This window comes from Corapipo altera, unplaced genomic scaffold (genome assembly GCF_003945725.1).
Source record: "Corapipo altera isolate COAL_440 unplaced genomic scaffold, ASM394572v1 65, whole genome shotgun sequence".
Classification (NCBI taxonomy): Eukaryota; Metazoa; Chordata; class Aves; order Passeriformes; family Pipridae; genus Corapipo; species Corapipo altera.
The window spans coordinates 769382-791501 of record NW_020884891.1 but is presented as its reverse complement, the minus strand read 5'-3'; the positions used below and the strand labels follow the sequence as shown (position 1 = coordinate 791501).

Genomic DNA, 22120 nt, shown 5'->3' with positions numbered 1-22120 from the left:
AGGGAAGGAGCCTCATCTCACCGGGCATGTGTTTGGCACAGGGATTTTGTTTGTAATGCTACACTGGCACAGATCATTTACATTTAAGTGAATTAATGGCTAAAAGTACAAATTGTGCTGGAGAATTGTTAAATGCTTCTCCAAGGGCTATGCCACTTTGGAAAAAGCTTTGTGCAAAGCCAGATATGGATTTCAGGATGTGTTTTTAAGGATGAGGATACGACGAGTCAAAAAACCTGTCTCGTTTATTGGGTTTTATTTCCCTGAATAAGTTTTCAAGTAAAATTTAACTGTGATATACCTGAAAGATCCCTTCAAGTAACTTAAGATTCCCTAGTTCTCTTTCCTGGATTTTAATATGTTAGCAATAACAGTTAATTGCTTCACCTTCCTAGGACACAATTCCAACATCCTCACTCTGTGCACTCCAGGAGCAGGTCAGTTTGGGCTGGACACTCTCTGCCAAAGAAAGGGGAGCTGCCTGGCAGTTCTCTGCTCCTCTAGTTCAGCATCCTAAATTCTTATCCAGCTCCCAAACCTTCTTCCTTGGGTGCCACTTTGAGGATGCTGTCCCTGATCCCATCTGAGGTCGCTGCAGAGCAGCTTCAGTCTATCCAAGCCCTCAGCCCAGGCACAGGGAACTGTCACACCCTCAGCTCTAAAGTCAATTTTTGTTTTGGTGCTCCTGTGGAGAAATTAATTTCTAAGTGAATGCAGCTTAAAGAAAATTACTATGGAACAAGAAAGTTAAAATCAGAAGATTGTGAGCACCAAGGAACACAGAAGAATTTATATTAGCATTTCATGGTCAAGTATCCCTTTGATGTTTCTTCTGTATTCTAACTGTTATTTTCTAGAGCACAAAAAAGAATTCAATTACTCAGTTTGGTTGACAATGCCCAAGGCAGTTTTTCCTACAAGTTTTACACACTTCAAACAGCACATCCGCCATCTCCTTTTAACCCTCCCTGCACCAGGAGAACAAAATGATCACAGCAGGGCTTCCAGCTTGACTTCAGAGCTAATGTTCCTTTCTAAATTATTCCTTTAATTTCAGCACTAGAAATACAATATGAGCCTCATTCTGAACAAACTTAATTACTTCAGGTCAAAGAATAGAAGACTTATGTATAGTAAAACTGAAATTTTACTGTTTTGTAGAGCAGAATTAATGTTAGCTGTACTTATGTTGCACATTCAAGATTACATTAGCATGAAAAATGTTAATGGCTTTGGGATTCCTTCCAAAATAGATGCATATTGACTTTTTTCTTTTAAATACATCAGACTAGTTTAACTGAGAGGTTAAAAGCACTTGCAATATTATACTAAAACATTAAGATATGTAGGTCACAATATTCTTCTGATTTATTTCTCTCTGATACACAGCAATGCACTAGGGATCTCATTAAAAAATAATCTTCCAGGCCTACCATTTATAGAATGTTGATCTATTTTTCTTAGAAAATAAATAACAGTTATGGTTGTATTCTTTCTACATCCTCCAGTAACAAGATGATACGATAAAAATATTTCTTCTCAGAGTTTTAAAATAATCATAAAAGAATTAGAAGCTGTGTTCTATTTCCCCTCTGCAAAAGGAAAAAATACAGGAATTACAAAACCAGTCAGAGCAGCAGTACTGCAAACAAGCCAAGTTCTGCTCTGTCCTGAACACCCTACCTTTCAAAGGTACAGTACACCTTCATCACTCTGATAAAGTGAAACAGCTCTTTTTGAATATTCATGAAGAGAAAAGGTCAGGAGGACTCGTGCTCACCCACGCAATGTTCAAAATTATAATTTCTAATTCCGAGAGAAAAAAATGCAAGTAATACAGAAATTTGCAGATGCCATAAAGAATGTTTTATGGCGAGTCTTGAGGACAGTTAACTACACATAAAAATATGTATAATACTTAGTTCATTAACTTAGTACAATAAAGCAGCGTGAGTTTAGTCGACTACTAAAAAGAAACAGAGACCCTATAAAGCAGCAGTTTGGAAGGGAACTTAAAAACTTTGTGGTGTTTGCCAGTTGACTGGCATTTTTCAAGATAACACTGCAGTAAAGTCCTACATCAGCCTTGGAGGGGTGGATATGACAGAGTGATATTTAAAGATATATTGCTTACACACATAAAATGAAACACTTCTGAAATTCTCCCATTAAAAAGAAAGAGGTTACTCTGAAATTAGGCAAAGATAACAGTGGTGAATGCACCAAAGCAACTTATTTTACCTGAATTAAAGTAGAGACTTGATCATAATCTATATTTAGAAAAGAGTGAACAGATGTTAGATAACCACACGTTCTTTAGCAAATGCAAGCAAAATAAGATCGAGGGGCTGAAAGCTGAAGTCTGCAAAGTTCAACCTGAAAATAGCACCCACATTTTTCATGGCAGTTGCTGAATCACAGGATAATTCAAGTGGAAGGGACCTCTGGAGGTTATCTGGTCCAAGTACCTGCTCAGGGGAGGCTAATTTAAAAGTTGCACCACGTACAGGAAACTACTAAGAAACAAAAATTTCTATCAGTTGCAGTGCAAACAAGATAGCTCTAAAAAAACCTTCATCCTAAACACACTGTATTTGACTAAAAACTGGGTAAAAATTCACGATATGATCTCTGAATTTATCTCAGTGAGGTTAATTAAATATTAATAAAGAACAGGCAAAATTTTCTTTGGCTTTTGTTGGAAAGAAGTCAGGCTGAGTTGTGCTGACATCCTTTGGAAACACACTTTTTGTTGAGAGGATGGTTGTTCAGGCAGGTTAATGGTGCATAAAAAGCATCTATCTCAGGTTTAAACGTCATTGACATGATCAGGAAAAAATGAGTAGAAACCCAACTTTCACTAGAACTGCTGAACTCTTTCTACTCAACAAAAGATTAACCAATGGCTACATTTTATGAACAAAAGTGGAAACTTATTTTGTCCCAGTTATTCCAGTTGACTTTCCCTTGGGGAAGTCTTGGTGCTAAAGCAGGAGCAAATCCAAATTCAGGGAAGTTAGTCTGGTGGATTCCTTTTCAGAGCAAAAAGTGTGCCTTGATACTAGAGCTGTATTTCAAAATTAATCCAACTGAGAGCTGAAAAGTTTCAAGACTCTGTTCTAACATGCTTTTTTGCATACTGTTATAAACACATTTTGATGGGACATTGCACCTCAAAATCAGGATGCCTCTGCAGTTTTCTGCATGGTGTTATTCTTTTATAGTAGTTTAGGGGATGTGATCAAAGAGGTTGAGAAAACTGAGTAGAATAAATTACATTTCCAAGTATAAATGGAGTACTTAATGGAGCTATAAAACTCCCCTAAAATAAGAGAATAAAGATCAGTTTTCTCATAACCAGTAGGAGAAGATGCTGTTTACAGATAAACAAGTGACTATTCATCATAGCATTTACATGGTATGTAAATAATAATAATAATACATAAAAATAAAATTTTTGAATGATCTCATCTTCACACTCACACAGAGAAAGAATATGACCTAGAAGCCAAAAAAGCTACTTTCTGCTTAGATCTAAGGGTATGTCACTCACATCATTCAGTACATGAAGATTCACAAGCAATATCTATGTTAAACTAAGGTTCCAGAGTCATGTCCCCAGTTTAGAAGGAAGTTCACCTGGAGTGGCAGCTGTGAGTTATGCACACAAAGCCTGTTCATTTTGCACGAAACAACTCTACATGTTGAAGACATTCCTCACTTAATGTGCCAAATGGGTAGCTTCGGCTGCTGCTTTCACACTGGCTGAATTAGGTGTTTAAAATGCATATAATTTGTAAAACAAGGATTATCTGAAAGGATCTGAGATCTAGGTTTGTATTAGTTATGCCTTTCAGTTCATATTTCAGCCTACAGTTGAGACTGCAGTTCTGGCTTAGGTGACACATTTCTGCTTTCACACATTAAGATCAATTTTCTTCAGATTTAGTAACAGCAAAACTGTCTCTCTATGACTGAGTTGGTTTTATCAGCTCTGTCTGATGCTGAGTTTAATACACAGTAAAAAGGTCTTGATAGACATCTATCAAACAACCCAGATCTGACAAGAAGATAAGGCAAAGAGAAAACCTGATTTGTAGCCAACCTGAAGTACTAACTAAGCATTTTTCATCTTGGAAGATCTTGGAGTTTATGCTAAAAGATCGGTTTCAAGTTGTCAAAAGAAGGACAGCTTTGGGACTGGAGTTGAAGAACTGGAAAAAATAGAGAACCAAACTATTGCTGGCAGAGGAGAACAGAATTTCATCTACCAAAAGCAGGGACATGAACGACAGAAATGAAGACAGCAATCCAAAATTACATTTTTTTTCCACCCAGACCACAGGGAAAAATCAAACTCACACAAACAAAATGCAATATCAGCTGAAGGATGGAATCAGAATCCAAACTTTTTATACTGTAGAGAAGGTCTTTTTGCTTAGTCTGTAAATCAAAAATAGCCTCGTGCTATAAACACCTTGTAAGGAAAAGCTTAATAAAGACACATAAATAATTAAATGCCGACATAGAAATTTTTAAACTAAGAGAAGACAAAAAGGATCATTGTCTTGCACTGCAAAAATGCATAAAGGACACAATTTCCAAAAGGAATAAAGCTGAATACTATAAATTAAGGATAGTCATGCAAAGTACAATGGCATATTTATCAGCCTTAGTTCTTTTTCTCCAAGAACTGAAATAAATTTGAAGAGGAGGGGAAAAAAAAGTTTTCAGAATGTTCCTACTCCAAAAAGCTTCTGAAATGAAATGAATTCTATGGTTGGTCTACTGTGAGGTTACACGGAAAACTGTACCAGCACAGGACAGAGGCAGGGGAGTCCTCTGGACAGGAGGCAGGGCCAGCTTAAGGTCCTCACAGAGCTGAGCTTTAGCTAAGCTTGATTCTTGTTTCCCCCCCTACAACTCTTTCATCTTTCTCTTTTTCTTCATTCCAAGACAGCCCATTCCTGTCCTCTCCACGTATTCCAATAACACTGTTCTGTCTCATCGATATTTGTATTCACTCACAGGGGGAGAAGCTCACTGTAAATATTTGTAAAACTAATTTACATCCAGTCTTTCTGTACCTGTGTGTCACCCCTTGTCTTACTGCAGGGGCAGACACTATTAGAGGCTATTGTTATTTATATACCATATAAAACTACAGACCAGACAAATTAATTTCATGTACCTGTGGACTGTGCCATATCACAATTAATTAATGCCAGTGATGATAATACTACTACCCTTATTTGTTCCTTATTTGGGTTGTTTAATGTTATGAATATTTAACGTTCGTCACTAAACAACCTCCATGTAACTGGTTCTCCTTTCAGTGAAGAAGCCACAGTACAGGTTCAGGATATATTTGTATGTATTTTAAGACCTTGTCCCTGAAAGATTCTGGATCATTCATATTTTAATCTGCAATAACCTGTCAGCAGCAGTTAAGCTGTTTCCCACTGTGGCTTTTTGTGTAACATTGCATAGTGGGAGATAACCTGACACCAAATTGTCTACTCAACAGCAAAGTGGATTAACTTCACACTGTCCTTCAATCTCTCCAGGTGTATGAGGATCACCAAAGCCCAAAATTTTTCCTGTCACTCCCAGGGAATGGCAATATATGCTATAACAGCTTTTCTGGGCATGTAAAAGCTCAGTTGTTTTTGCTATTGCAGTTTTTCAGCAGAGGTGCGAAGAGGGCTCAGAGCAGAAGACAACCCCTCCTACCTGTTGCACAATGGTTGTGAGTTCCAGGCACAGTTGGACAATGTTGTTTTTCAGCAGTGAATATTCTGTCACGCTGACAAACGGAGACCTGTGAGAGGGGAAGGACAGGTTGATACAGCATTAGGGGGTTTAACTCCTGATTACAGCATAAGCAGATATATTTCACACAGAGATCAGTTTTACACCACAGAAATATGGAACACCAAATTATAATCTCCAGCAGCAAGTTACACAACTTTTGTAATATATGCCTTTGAAACAAGAAAATACATAGGCAGGATGTAAACTGCATTTTGACCAGAACACCAGAAGTTTTCATTCTTATGGAGAGTAGAAATAGGATTTTTTAAATAACTCTAAGCAGTCCAGATTCCCTTTGTACTGCTCATTAAAAGCATAGCTTTTGCAGCATGACATCACTCTTCAGCAGCAATCAACACCTTCTTTCAGGGACCAAAGCAATGCTTACTTAGTCACCAACAGCTTCCTGCACGCTTGGATTTTCTTCAGGCTTTCCAAACTCCAGCTGAATCTGACCCCATTTGAATTCATAAGAACTGACAAGGTCATAGCCTGAGAGAATATGACTGCTGGCATTAGGTTAGGAAGATGTCACCAGGATTATACAAATCCTGTAAAGGAGGGTGATTCACTCTCACTGTGATTTTTAAGGTGCCATTTATAAGTTGCAGAGCATTCAGATTCAAGATAAAGCTATTCACTGCTATACCTTCAAAGAAAAACAAACCTTAAATACTCTGATACTATTTTATGTTTTGCTTTCTGTCTTGCCACAGTCAGAGAGATACTTTTCAGCAAATTCTCAATTCCTAAATTTAAAAAAACAGTAGCTGATTGCTGAACATTAACCAACACAACTGTATCTAACACATCAAGCCTACTCTTGACAAAAACTCTAATAAGAAAATTTAATTTTCAGACTAAGCAAGTGTTGCAATTTATTTTAAATATTCTTAATTGGCTTGCTCAGCTCCAGGTTTTTGTGTCTTTTTCATGGTTGAAAGATAGTTCAGACTCTACAAGCTTTTCTTCCTTGCCCTTCACTCTGAAATTTCCAGTGGCATTGCCAATTTGCAGCAGTGAAATGTCACCTTGGAATGGCACAGAAGTATTCATTTCACACAAAATCCAGCTGAAAGAGCAAACATTAACACCTTCCTGAAAGACAAGGGGACTAAATTTTGCCTCCGACATTCGAGAAATCTGTAAAATAAAATTTAGAACCAAAATTCCAGCCCCGCCATTTGAATATTAGAATAAAAGAGCATAAGAGACAAAGAAAGAACGAATGCAAAACTCCCCAAAGAATTATTCTCATGCGTAAGGGGTCGAGGAACAGCTAATTACCTGTCCAGCCAGGCGAGTAAGTTCTTGGCAGCACCAATCAGGTCAACTACAGAGGTAAGGAAATCGTTTGGCAGCCGTCTGGAGGCTCTGCCGTCGTAGTGGCCACTCCTCCTCCTACCCGTGATAAAGTTCTGAAGGTTTTTGGCTGAGGCATTCAGCTTGTGAGACAGAGTCCTCAGGTTTTCGGTCTCCAACCCATAATTCTGAGGGGAAAGAAGAAGATGAAGTGATGCCGTGTGCTGTCAGCTCTGCAAACACCACCGTGAGGTCACACAGCCTGAGTGGCACTGGCTGAAGGAACGGGGTGGTTGTGGACACCTGGTTGGACACTAAACAACAGGGTGCTTTGTCCAGAACACACAGGGGGCACCCACAACCACTTGGGTCTGACTGAGTCCCTGAGGGAAAGGCAAACACCATCCCCATGTGCTGAGTGCCAAGGTCTGTCAGGAGTCAGTGCCCTGTCCCCTCCCCGTGCCTGTCCATGGCAGTCCCACTGCTCCAGGTCTGTGTGAGCCTCCCTACCTGCCTGGAATCCCTTCCCCTGAGCAGAACTCCCCTTTCACCTGGGCTGGGAACATGGTGTGCAGCCCTACGTGGATGACAGGCTTTTGCAGGAACGTTCCTTCCTGACCCCTGCTATTGTTGGAGAGCAGCTGTCCCACATGGAATGTCACATGGGAAGAGTTGAACCAGGTCAGAGCAGAGACGTGGTGCTCCTACTCTCAGTGGCTGCTTAGGGAGGAACCTGAGAAGAGAGCAGGCATGTAGGAACAGCTGTCCTGGTTCAGAGGCTCCAGCCAGCAACAGTGCTTCCTATTTAACAGTTCTGACTGGATTTTCATCTATTGTTCTAATTCTGAAAGGTTGAATCTAATTAAAGGTTTCCAAACCTTTATCCACATTCCTTCATCCGTGTTTCAGTCCTTTAATCACCAACCAATTCCCTACTTAGACCAGGTAACAAGCACAAAGATATCTCAGTTCAAAGACATTAAATAACTCAAATTCACACAGAAAGTGTCAAACATGCTGAATTGGACCTGGATTTCTTGCAGTCCAAACAGGATATAGCACATGAAAGAATTTAATGAGCATTAAAACAAAACCAACTCTGAGAGTTTGAACTGATTACCCACTATTAATTCCAACTATGCTTGTGTTACAGAGGATGACTGACTATGAACATCACATGTTAATTTTTTTGGCTAAACTGCTTCCTCAAAACAGAGAATAAAGAACTGCAAAGAACACACTATCCTGAGGGATGCTACCATAGATATTTGTACTAGAAATAACAATTTTCAACTCCAAAAAGGAAAACATAGTGACCAATAACCAGCTTGTGAAATGGGATTCTGTGGAAGTCAAGCAAAGCAAAAACAAACACTTGGTGAAGTGCTTTGGAGCACTTACAGTTGGCACTGAGCACGATGCCTTCTCTGCCAGACATTCTCCCTGTCAAAGTTCACTCAGAAATAAATCAAGCCTTTGCCTCCAGCTTGGAGGGCGACCTACAGGGAATGAAGCACTTTGTTGTCTCAGTGAGCTCACTGCAAACTCAGACTTAAAAATGATTTTGAATATTAGGGACAGAATTAATGCTGTTGTTGTTGTACACATATCATGCCTAAAGCATCATGATCAGTGTGGGCTGGAAGATCCAGATCAAGACTGAACAGTGACACAGGTCGCTGCAGATGAGAAAAATTCATCTTTTTTTCAGAACAAATTCTGGAAAATTAGCCACAGTCATTCTATTTTGGAAAAGTTTAAACTTCAAAGACAAGTTTTATTTGATATTAGTATGTCATCTGTGTAATACTGTGGGTAATCTAATTAAAGCACTAAAGGAATTCCCTCCCCTACTCTATTTTCTCCTCAGCTTCTACTCCTGTCAAGGTGATCACTAAGTGGATGTACTGGGATGGCTTTTCCAGCAACAACCAGCTCAACAGGGCTTGGTTTTCCCTCAAAAAGAGTTTCATTTTGCACACTCAAGAACACGTTACAAGAATGATAAACTAGATCCTCCTGGTTCTGTTTCCAAGTCCAACATTACTAATTCCTGTGGAAACAAGCAGAAAACATTTCTTCCAATAATTCATTATCGCATAAAAGCTCTGGAAACCTGTCACTTTGCTTTTAAGAAAAGCTAAGCAGGAAAGAAAAGAGTTTGACCACTAAATGTATAAAAAACAGAGAGTATGTGAGATACCAGCAAGTGTAATCAATCAGAGCAATTTCTCAAGTCATTGGAAAACACAGAGAATTGAACAGGAAATGTGTTTGTGGGAATCCACCCAGTGAACAAGTTCTTTGTTTTATCTTCAGGTTTATTAATTGCACACCGCTGGCAACCTTGATGTCAATATAAAATACAGCAAAGCATAGATAAAATGTGCCCATAAAGATAATCAGGAGATGAAAGGGAATTTTTCAGCACAGTAAAAGTGCTGATGCAAGTTGGTGGTTTAGCTGAGACTGAGTGAGGCACAATAAATGGAAAAAGATAAAGATATGATGAAAATGACAGTGAATCAATACCTTTGGAGAAGACTGAGACATTAGATTGCTCCTGATTTCAGTTTGCTTCAAATCCAAGCTTTTAATTTTTGAATTAAACAACTATAACAAACTACCACATGGGAAAAAGGTGGTTAAAAGTAGTCCTTGAAAGCATCCTCTCCAAGCACCTCATCCTGATACTCTGAGGCCACCAAGCCCCACAAGCCCTATTCCACTGTCAGCAATCAAAGTGATGGCAAAGAGAGGATCCAAAGGAGAAAAGAGCAAGAGAGTGGATACATCCCCAAGTTTGAAGTACATGGATTATTATTCAGTGGACACCTTTGAAAGTGAAGAGCTGTGGTTGATAATCAGTAGGTGAGGAGCCTTGTTGTGTGTACGTGGCACTGCCAGTCCCCAGATCTCCTCTAACTCCTGTAGCCATCTCATCTACGTGTTGCCAGCTGAGACAGTCTCCAACCTGCCAGACTAAATCACTGTCACAGCTGCCAGAGCAGACTTCAGTTTTCACAGCCACACACTCTGCCCTCCCCATGTTAAATACGTGCTGTTATTGTGAGCCACGCCACGGAAACGATGCTCCCGAGCCTGGAAAATTCTGTCTCCTGGCAGGTGATTTCTGTCTTGCACAGTAAATCCTAGATAGAATTTCTGGTTTAAAAAGAAAGAAAAATAAGAGATAAAACCTCTAAAAGGGACAAGACAGTGCCGTTAGCACAAGCAGGGTTATTTTTCATCCAAGAGCAGGAGAAAAAAACAAGCAGGATTTGTTACATTCCCTGGTTTTTTTCATGATGCTTCAAGGTTGTTGCGTCATTGTTTTTATCAAACGACTAAATTAATGGAAATGGATATACAGGTTTAGGGAATGAATCCTGACTGTTAAAGCAACTCCAGATGCTATCTGTCTAGAACCACACAGCCAAGCAGTTTGTCAAATTCTCATGATTTCTGGATCAGAAACTGCTTAGTGGGAATAGAAAGTCAACTACACTCCTTTTCAGTGAAAGGGGCCTGGACAGGGACATTGCAGAAGGGCAACTGCTGGAAGGAAGGGCTGAATAACAGCCCACCTTGAGCATAGAAAGACATGACTGGTAAAGCTGTTAAATATTTACTTAAGTTTCTTCCCATAAAAGCACAGTTCAAGCAATAAGCAATTCTGTATATCCACTAAGTCTAATATATGACAGCATTATTACCTGCACACACTCCAAAGAGCCCCACACAGATTATCTGATTTGCTCAGTGACAGATTGATTCCGTGTTTCAGGTTGGAGCTCAGCAATTCCTGACGCCCCGTTCAATGACAGGACTTGGAAAGAAGGATTTCGAGAGGCAGAAAGTGTGAGATCAGAGGCAGACAAGCTTATTATAGAGGAATATCATTAGCAAAATGCCAAGCTGGAGCTGTGCTCGCAGTGACACCTCTCAGTGAGATACACAGCTGATTTAGGTGGAGGGATAACTCTGCTTGCAGCCTGTAAAACACAGCTTTCAATCCAGCAATTCCATTCCCCAATGCTCCCAGGCTATCAGAGAGCATCCCTGCCCTGGTTCCCCTCTCCTGCTCAGGCTGAGCTGCTGTTTCGCTGTTCCTGGTGACAGGTTATTGTAGGTGGTGAGGGAACAGGCAGGACAGGTCCCCTCCAGGGCTTTCACACTTGACCAGCTTTTCTGAAGTACAGAAAACAGGTGGCTGTTGTCAGAAATGGTAGAATTCAGGAGACAGGGGAAAATGCCTTTTTTTTTTCTAAGCAAACTGAAGCAGGTTGTTATTTTTATCAGTGCAGAGTAGAAGATGTGGTGTAAAGGATAAGTTGTTGAATACTCCACAGAATTAAAAATGCATACTGGAAACTGAAAAATAGGAAATCTGCCTCCAAACAGATAGTTCTTCCTTTTATGTCATAAAATCAAAAATGCAGAAATAGCTAAATGCACAGTGGTCACCAACCCTCCCACCTTGTGTCTGTGTCACAATTCCAGCTAAACACTCTGCCTGTTTTGTACATACATCCTGGTTTGAAATTCCATTTTTAAAAGACAGAAAATTAAGCCATTTTTTTTAACCATCTAACAATATAAGATATGAGGTTTTTTACATTCAAAGGAATGGAATGAAAAAAGTCTTCAGCAATAGCTTCGGGTGTTTTCATACCTTACTGCAGGTATGCAATAACATCACAAATTAGGGGTTTATGCTAATAAAGCAATCCAGGAAAATTTTAGCTACCAAGATAAAAATAGGCCAAATTATTGTAGCAAACATCAAGATAAAAAATAACAAGTATAATGGGGGAAAAAAGTTAAGTGCTAATCAATGTTTTTGTAGGCAACAACATTCGAAGATCAAAAGCGGAGTGAGAAATCCCTGCAATATAAGAAGAGTTTATTTCTTTTGTGGAAAACCCCCCCAGCATCTTCTCTTACAGGTACTCAGATTGTTTTGCTGTAATGTGACATACAGAGATAAAAATAATGTATGCACATCGAAGTTTAATAGACACAGGATATAATTTTACCTAAATAGTTTATGTTGCATAAGTAATGACTTTAACTTATCTTAAAAACAGATTTCTTTTTAATTATAGTAATTTTTCTTTATGTTGTAATTCATGTAAGTAGTCAGAGTAATATATGTATAAATACATGTATAAATATGTATAAACATGTGGATGCATATACAGTTTTTCAGTAGGTGATGCTTTGATACTTAAAATTTTCACTCAACCAAAATAAAAGTGCAGAGCAGGAGATCTGAGCAAGGAGATTAAAGGAAACAACCCTGACTGAAATTCAAGCATCTTGCATAAAATTCACCATGTTCAAGGCATTTCAAACACCACAACCTAAATCATGTACCACACTCCCATTTGTATGTTTGCTGCACAAGCTGGAATCCCCCCTATTTATGGGTCCAGTCCCAAACAGCTCCGGACCCTTTGTGTGCCCCCCGGAGTCCCATCCTGCCCCAGCACCCCGAGGTGCTTCTCCCCATCCTGAAGGCAGCACATCTGGCCCCCTGGCATGCTGCACTCCCCCTCAGGGCTCATTTTCCACTTTCTTTAAGCTGATTTACCTGTGAACTGCCCCAGAACTGTGTGCTGTGCCCTCTTCCCAAGGCCGGGCACCACCGTGCAACGAGCAGGCTTAGGAAATTAATTTCAAAGCTCCATCTTCAGGCACATCTTCCCCATTTCAGCCTGGTTTTCAACCCACTCTAAATCACTCATAATTGACTTAGAGTTGCTGTGGACCTGCACACCTAAAACAGCTCTGCAGGGATGCTTCAGCTCATCCCTGGTCCTTCCAGGCTCCCTCCTGGTCCCCAGAGCCCTGCGCTCACAGGGACAGGTACAACAGCACATCACCTCTCCCACCTGCCTCCCTGGGGCTCTCAGGTCACTGGGAAAGAAATCCCCAAAGGAGGTCTGGGATTTTGGAATCCCCTTTGGGAAAACACAGCGTGCCAGATGGGATCCCACCCCTCCCTTCTGTGTACACTGCTGTGGCTGTTGCTCCTTCTCTTCACCATGGAAGTGACAGTGTTTGGGATAGCATGGAGCCAGTCAGCACTTCATAAAACCAGGCAAACAGAGCCTGTTTAAAAATAAAATAATTAAAATAATAACAAAACCAAAAATCCCAAATAATCACGGACTATGATTGTAGCATAAATAGTTCTGACACTTAACTAGAATAAAAACCATCAAAATACACTTTTAAAATGAAATTTCCTTCCTGGAGGTATGTTTTTAAAGGTTAAGAGCCTAACAGATAACACAGTGCAAACCTGATTCTAAAGCACTTGTCTCTCTAAACATTTCTTTGATTTCATCACAGATCCATTACAATTTTGTGGTGATGTTTTTCTGATGAAACTTTAAATTTAAAGTATCAAACCAGTATGAAATTAAAGTATGTGAGGCAGTGCATTTCCTTAAGGTGTGGTAGTTTTTCCTCTCTAAAAAGAATTAACAGGCTGACTGTCCTTTATACAAATAGCAGTTTGAAGAAGTAGGCAAAATAAGTTTTTCATTAGTGATCCTGTGAATCAGTGCACAAGTTCTTGTTCTAAAGAAGTCCAGGTCTAGAGACTGGAATCTAAAACTTGACATTTCCTAAAGGGTAAAAAAATGGGACAATCAGATGCATGTTTTGACAACACTTGAAAAGTTAAACAAAACACATCAAAGAAGCAGTGTAAGTTTTATTAAAGAGACTTCGTGTCAGATGCAGTTCACGCACTTTATACACTAATATATTCAATAATTTATGTATTTTATGTCTATATAAAATCCTAACACTGTTGTTTTGAAACTTATAAAAGTATTAGGAAAATCTTTTTCATCTTAATGGCTGGGGACTGCAGTTGCACTAAAACATGGCCCAAATGTGCTTAATTCTTTTCTTTGAAAGCTCTTCTCCTTCTAAATCAGTAAATTAGCAACACCATACAATAAAACCAATCCTTCTCCCTATCTTTAATAACATTTGCCTATCATTTCAGTTAAATTGCAGTATTATAATGTGGTTTATGTGCACAGAAGGTGATGTTTCATAAAAATAAAAGTCTGGAATTCATTAATAACTATGGTAATTCTATGCAAATATGCAACATCACACTACAAATCAGAGTCTATTATCTGAAACACCTCAATGCTTTTTTATGTGTAGCTTTCCTCCCCCTTGTTCTCCCTTCCATTATAATTATCCCACCTCGCAGGAACCAATTGTGTCACAATTCTTTGTCTCTTGAGTCTATAATTTGGAACTTGTCACAGTGCTTCTAACACTTCATATGCCTTCCTATTACCTTGTAAATAGATAAATTAAGTAGATCTAGAACTAAGATTAAATATTTTAACCTACTTAAAAAATTAACATTTGCATTGTAGTTTTTACCTCCTGAAGGAGCTTTAGCCTTTGCATTGTAATTGATACATATAAATGTCATCAAGCATAATTAAGGTGCCCTGGAAAGTATCTTATTTAAAAATGTGGGGTTTATTTCAGAAAAGAATTAGAACAGGATGGTCTTTCCTTTAAAAATCAGACTCAGACTGTAAGGGCAACATCTGAAATATGTTTTGGTTTTGTTTGTTTGTTTGTGTGGGGTTTTTTTTGTTTTTTTTTTTTTTAGAAAATGGTATTTAAATAAATTTTTAAATTTAAGACTTAAGAGAGTCAGATGAGTGGGCACCTCGTAAGAGCTGGAGAAAAGCAGCAGATGAGGTTACAGGCATAGAATCAGATTTGTTGTTCATGGGTCTCAGGAGAAGGATCACTGATTACACAAGACTTGCCCCATTCTAGGCCAGCCTAAAGCTGCCCAGTGCACCAGTTTCTGTCAGGGAATGATTAGGATGATCAAGAATTAACCGGATTTCTTATCTCCTGCCTAAACATTTTATAAGTAGCTTTCACATTGCAGCTCTTGCTACAGATCTCTGAACAAACTCTTCTTGGTCTGCTTAATCCTAATGAAGCAACATGATTTAAATTGTGTAATAGCCAATACTCTCCCTCATTGGGTGAGCTTGAATAAACTGGAACATGCCAGTGTTTTGTTTATGTAGGTCTGTGCAGCAATCTATGGAGAGAGAGAACAGATTACTGGGGGACAAGGATCTAAACCTAAAAAGGTATGAGGAGATTTAAAATCATTACACAAAGCACAGACATTAACCAACCAAAACCACTGATTTCATGAAGATACTTGTGTGAAAAGTGTGCATTTTAAGAAAATGCATTTCAAGTTCTCCCTCACAGTGCAATCCAGCACATCCTGACACGTCATCGATGGCATTTTTGGTTTAGACCTGTAAGAACATGGAGTCTGCTACTCACTTATGTACAACTGTTGACTGCCATAGTGACATAAAATAGAAAGACAGTGTAGTTTGATGCAAATAAAAATACTGTGATCACTATATCTGATCCCAGATGACTTGGGCCACTGGTCTGAGAGACTTTCAATGTAACCAAGGTTCACTTCGTGATGAATACAAATTCATTTTTCAAGACCACGCTGCTCTGAGTAGCTGACCATGTCCAATGAATACCTTAATTACATTTTTTCCCCATATATTGTTTGTTTTCTTCCTTTTTCCCCCCACCCCTTCAAGAGATTTTATTGATTCTTTCAACACCTGAAACTTTCTTAAATTTTTCACAGTTTTAGATTACCCATTCAGCAAGTCCTTGAATTTTATTCTCTTTGTAAACAGCCTAAATACCTGAACATTAATCAGATATTTGTCTATACAATGCCCATGCTCAAAAGCTTTCAGAAAGGAAACTTTTAAGAGAAGAGATTCCCTCTGAAAGGAGAGCTCCTGTCTCAGCTGTAAAGTGGAGCAGCATCATTTCCACATCTGAACCACCAATAGTTATTTCTGTGGAGGCATTGAACCATCAGGTTCAGAAACAGGAGAGATTGATTCAAACCTGTGCTTGGAATAGTGCTTTAATTTATCTGAGAAAACCCTTTTCCTGTTTTCCTGTGAACCTCAGCATCATCCCTTGGATCTGTTCCTGAGTGCCCTCCCACTCTGCTTCTAATTCATATTTTCTGCTCAGTTCTGGCTTCACAAAGAGTTTAGATCTAAACTCCCAGGAAGTGAATTTGCATTTTAAAAAATGTCTCCACTTCAAAATGCATTCAATGCTTTCTTGTGGCTTTTTTATTTTTTTTTGAGCAAAACCTTAATATTACAGCAGCATGAAATAACAAAACCTTCTCACAACCATAATAACCTTCTCATAACCATAATAACCTTTTCATAACCATAATAACCTTCTCACAACCATGTTGGCAAAGTGGTGAATGCATTGCACCATCCACTCAGCATTTGGCCTCTGCTAAACCTGACATCTGGGCATATTTAACAGCTTCAATGTCAACTCGCAGCAAAAACACCAGTAGGAAAATCAAGCTGTGGCAGCATTCCCTTTCTGATGGGCACAAAGGCAAGACCCGTGCCTTTATCCAAGAGGATAAAGGGAGTTGGGCTGTTTTGTGGCTTCTTTTCACATCCCAAGATGAGTTGTTTTATTTCAGCATTAAGGAAGGCCTGATCTGCATATGGCTGCAATTAAAGAACATATGCAAACCAGGCAGCCTGGTGGCTTGACCTCTTCCATATGTGTGGGAAAACAAGCTTTGAGCAATGTGCTGACTGGGGATACCAGGATAAACAAACAAGAGCAAAGGATGACTAGGAGATATTGCCTCCAAAAAACCAGATTGACTGTGATCTGCTGACTGTTCAAAGTTATTAGCAGTTCCTGCCTGCATTAGTCATTACCAAGCCTGGTGGTGTTGTTCCCCAGTGTGCTCCTGATGATATGTTTCTTTCAGAAACACCTAAATTACACCCAAATTCTTCTTTAGATTCCCTGGTGCCAATCCATGGGACTCCACTGGCTTTATTTCAAGGATAAAATGTTTCTAAAATATATATCCTTCTAGTACTCTTTGATCTTTGTGGATGTGCTGCACCTTTCTCCTCAGTATATAAGGAAGCTGCACATGTGTAATGTGCTGTTAAACAACCACAAACTTTTATTCTTTGTTACTAAAACCTTGTATCCAGTTCAACTTTGCCTCCATAATAATCACAGTTTTGTGTAAGAACCAACCATCTAATCATAGGAAGTCTCATTTTCTCAATGTTTTTAAGTACCTCTCAAAATGAATTATGAGGCAGAAATGCAAGATTACGGAGGAGAAGAGATTCAGTACATAACACAAAATTAGAATTTTAAACAGTGCTGAATTATTCAAAGTTCAGAGAATAAGTGATAGGCTTGTCTTGGAAATATAATGTCAACACTGACCATTTCACTTGGGCCAGACATTTAACTCAGATTCCTGCAGAAATGTTAGTTGCACATAAAAAAAATCTGTCATTCAGGAGAAATGTTCCTTCTATTCATAACAATTCAGAGAAGCATCTAGAAATTAAATTAGTAACAGGATTCTTCTGAATGGGCATTAATGAGTGTACGAAAAAGTTCATTTATCAATTTTTATCGTGAATTTGCTGCTCAAGCAACTCAGTCAACACCAGTGACATGAATATGCATGTGCATGCATATCTATTGGCATGCATATGAATTTATCTCTGACAATAACTGATCACAGATAATTACTCAGGAATTCAGGCACCTCACAGCCATTGATAAAGTAACACAGCAGCATGAAAAATGTCTCACTGGGAATTTATGGAGGAAATTGCTCCTTGCAAATTAGAAAACAATTTTTTGGTAGGGAAGACGTCATAGTTTTTAACTTACACTGACCCACTCCCTGTATTTCCTTGGCACAGAGAATCTCCATGATATTGCAGGGTAGCAACATATAACATAATATAAAAGACTCATTGCATGTTATATGTTACTAGTGTTATTATTAGTGCAGATTTCAAATCAGGATCCTAAAGAAAAAGTGATCTATTTCTTTCTGCAAGGGAAAGAAGATTTTGCAAATGAAACACACAAGCCATAAATACAATATAATCATTTCCAGTGGAAAACAAAATTTGAATCTTAGGGAAAAAAATTAGATGCTAATTTTAGTTGTTCATAATATTGTTTATAGCTAATTATTTGAAATACTGTATAAGTAACAGTGCAATTATTAAAAGCCTAAAAATTATCAACGTACTTCATATGGATCATTGGAGACAATAATTTCTTTGATGTTTAAGATTTTGAACCCATGAACAAACCAAAATAATTTCTGTGTATTACTGAGCTTTTGGGTTATTTTAGAGAAATTTAAATCCACTATCAGTGGAATTTAGATCTACTATTAGTAGAATTTTTTTTTCATGGAAAGGGTAGAATAATGCAATAATGTGTATTATTCTTCCTTTTTGTTCCAAAAATAGAACCCTCTATCCTCTTTAATCTAATGCACCTTCCCCCTACTGTTTAACATGATTACCTAGGACTGAATCAATATCCCATTAGCTGGATCCAGTCAATGGAGTGTCCCTCAGTGTCTGTATCCATCCAGTTCTCAAGGATTCAGTCCTGGCACAACCCAAGCAGGAGTGACTGGAATACCAGGAGCCATGCACAGATATTTATCCATTCAACACAACCTCAGCAAACCTCATCTGCTTTGGAAATGACTCCCATTTGGATGGTTGGCACACCCACATCAGTGTGGGAGTTCAAACAGCTTTGGTAAAGACTTTTAATAAAGCACACCAAATCAAAATTATCAACCTCAGCTGGCTAATGGATATAAATTATATATTTAATGCAAAGACATTCAATCAAGTGTTGTTATGCAGCAACAGACCCAAACCCTACGCAGGTTTCTGACAGAAAACACAAAGCCCTCTGTGCTGCAAGCCATGGCTTTGGAAAAGCAATGTTTACCTTTCATATACCCTGGTTGAAGTCTGATTTCTGTGTTTGAAATAGAAGAATCAGAGTGGAAATGTTACCACTGAGCACTCCAGAAATCAGGACTTAAAATTACTCTGTTTAACTCCTCTACAAAAGGATGGTGGTTTAGTGGCATTTTTATGAAACCACAGCAAACTGCAAGATCTGGATTTTTAGGCTTTACTGAATGAAGCACTGGCATTTTAAAATCTCAAAATGAGAATAGGTCAACAATTCCCAGCCCTGTTCACTGTGACAGTGATGTGAAGTCAGTAATAAGAATTGTTATATATAAGAATTAGCATATATATGAGTCACATATATATGACTCATATATCTGTAATAATCTAATAAGCAATAAAATGCAAGACAACAGAACACAGAACCGAAAAGTTGCCAGTAGTGAAATGCAACTCTCACCACTGATAATTTTCCCCTTCATGATCAAGAATTCAAACAGGAAGGATAAATTAAATTAAATGACCATTTTCTGAAGGCCCTGTTGAAAGATAAACGCAGTCTCAGCTCAAAGTACCCCACAAACATCATCCAGAAATATAAAAAAAAAAAAAGTGTAAAGGACTATTTTATCTCCTAGAGATTGTTTGTGGGAGCAGTGATGAGAATCTCTCACAAGATTTCATTTTGTGGAAAGATTTGGTAACATTAGCATGTGTTTGATTAAAAGTAATGTAGGAATCCAGCAATACATTTTGTCATGAGTAGGAGATGAGACAGGATGCAAATATTACAAGCATCCTTCTCTCTAACTCCTTTAGTGTAGAAAGAAAAAGATGGAAAAGAGGATGTGAATGCTCTGCTGCACAATGTGTTCATGTGTCACTGGCAGGCTATTCCATGCTCTTCACATTGAGATTCCAGGGAAAGCAATAATTCATATACGTTAATTGGGTCTGTCAATTCTAATTGTTCCACAAAGGCCAGGTGAACATCCTTGGGAGACCACAGGGTATGCCCACATTTCTGCACACAAATCAAGTATCCAAATTTTGGTTAGTCTGAGAGCTCAGACAGAGCAATTTAGGTTAAAATTAAGGTTAGAACACAAAAGTTTGCTGTCCTGCTTTCTGTCTCCACTGGTTTTGGCAAATTGGACAACTGTGCAGGAAAGGACTCCTGTGGAAGCCAGAGAAATCAAAGCAAAAGAAGCAATAAACAGTCACTTAACACTGCACCCTGCAATGTCCCAGCAGCTGGTTCCAGCAGAAACAACCATGAAGTGAAACATGATGTTGCTTTATAGGTTTTTCTTTTATCCCTGTGCAGGGAAAATGTCCATTCCTTCATCCCCAGGAGTGACTGTGATCAGCCTTGGAGAAACCAGGCATCCAAAAGAGCTGAAATTACAAACACAGTCACTGTCTCCCAGCTCTAAACCTCGAGAGAACTGAAATCGTGTCAGAAAGGAATGTTCAGTTCATGTCCCCTAAACCAGGGGTACAAAGATACACACAAATTATGATGTATTCCAACACTATCTGGAGTAATTTAAGTCAGTGTTTTCCCTCTTGCCCTGACCTACAGTGTCAGACACGTGTGGTTTTTAACATCATGTCATTACCTACCTATTCATTTGCCTAAATTTCTGCAACTGTATTGGCCAAATAAGCAGCAAAGCAATTTAACTGGACAGGTCAAGGTGTGCTGTTCTCCACCAGGGAGGGACAGGAACTCAGAACAGGCAAAGGGGTCCAATGCTCAGTGACTGAAAACCACTGAGTTTACCCAGACACACAACCAGCATAAAATACAGCACTGGATTATTGTAAAGGGATTCTTTTATACATTTATAAATGGAAATAAGTACATTTATTTCTCAGAAGCATGTAGAAGCTCCTGAAGCAGCCCATTCACCAGCCCAGCCTGCAATGGATTAGGATCCTCATTCTCACTGGTGCTTAAACAGATACATTCGCAGAAGGAAATTACAGGCTTTGGAACAGGTTTAACACTTTGAATGGAACATGTTTCTCCCCGTTTTCTGAAATGGAATTACTGTGTGACAAGAAGACATCTCTCAGCTACATCCAAAGACAGGAAAAACAGAACACTCTTTCCTCTCATTTGCCTGTTAACATCTGGTGAGGGAGCCCTGGGGGATTTCAGAGAGGAAGGATTTCACTTGTATAGGTAGTCAAGACAAACGATATGGAATTACATCCAAACTTCTCCTTTTCCAGCACACCAGATTAGCAAGACCATGGAATTCTTGCCTCTTCCCAGTAAGACAAAACTATTATGCAGACATGTGCAAAATACCTGTGAACAGCAGTACTTCAGGCTACTCTGTTTGTACAATTACCTTCCTTCCCTGCTCTCATCCTTAGAGATATTTGAAAATGCCAAAATTGCCAACAGATTTTAAAAAGAAAAAAAACCAAACAACCCTTAAAATAAGTTATTTTTCCAAACTGCATGATTTGAAAGAATGAAGCTGCTAATTAGACTAAGCAAAAGATGATCCACACTTTTCTAATATGTGCAATAATTAACTAACTCAATTCAATAGCATTAATTCAATGTTTTGGCGCTGCACAATAAATAGCACTGGACTGCCAAAAGCTGAACTTCTTCTCCAATTGAGATTAATAAAGCTCTCTGGATGCATAGATGTTTGTACAGCCAAAAATAATGGATGTGCCAGGTTCCTCATTACACTGAGGAGATGGAATATCTCTCCATCTCTCATTAAGAGGGATGGCATTCCACGCTAAAAAAGAAGATTTATGTCCATATACTCAAGCATCAATATACATATAAAATGAAGATTTTAGTCTAGTATAATCACCTTTGAATAACCCCTGAAATATGGGTGGAAAATAAGTATTTGACATATTGAATGACTTGTTAAAAATGAAACCTGATTACAAATCAGGTAAAGTAAGAAAAAATACTTCCCAATATACTCCCAGAATTGATAAATCAAAAAGTGCATTAGCAGAATGAAATATTAAAAGGATCTCAAGAGAGATCATTGTAGGTATGGCTACTAAAAGGTAGTATTAAAGTAAAAAAAACTTGAATAATTTTAATTCAGAAGAAACAACCTCATCAACAGATA

General features: G+C 38.6%; 1 protein-coding gene across 4 annotated transcripts in view; it reads right to left on the bottom strand.

Annotated features, from left to right (window-relative positions):
• LOC113948067 (connector enhancer of kinase suppressor of ras 2-like) overlaps nt 1-22120 on the bottom strand; it is a 173295-nt gene that overhangs the window by 81874 nt on the left and 69301 nt on the right. For all 4 annotated transcript variants that reach the window (XM_027645356.1, XM_027645358.1, XM_027645357.1 and 1 more), the window contains 2 exons: nt 7102-7304; nt 5734-5821 (listed from right to left, as the gene is read on the bottom strand). In XM_027645356.1, coding sequence (XP_027501157.1) covers nt 5734-5821; nt 7102-7304 — 291 coding nt within the window. The remainder of the gene's footprint in view (nt 1-5733; nt 5822-7101; nt 7305-22120) is intronic.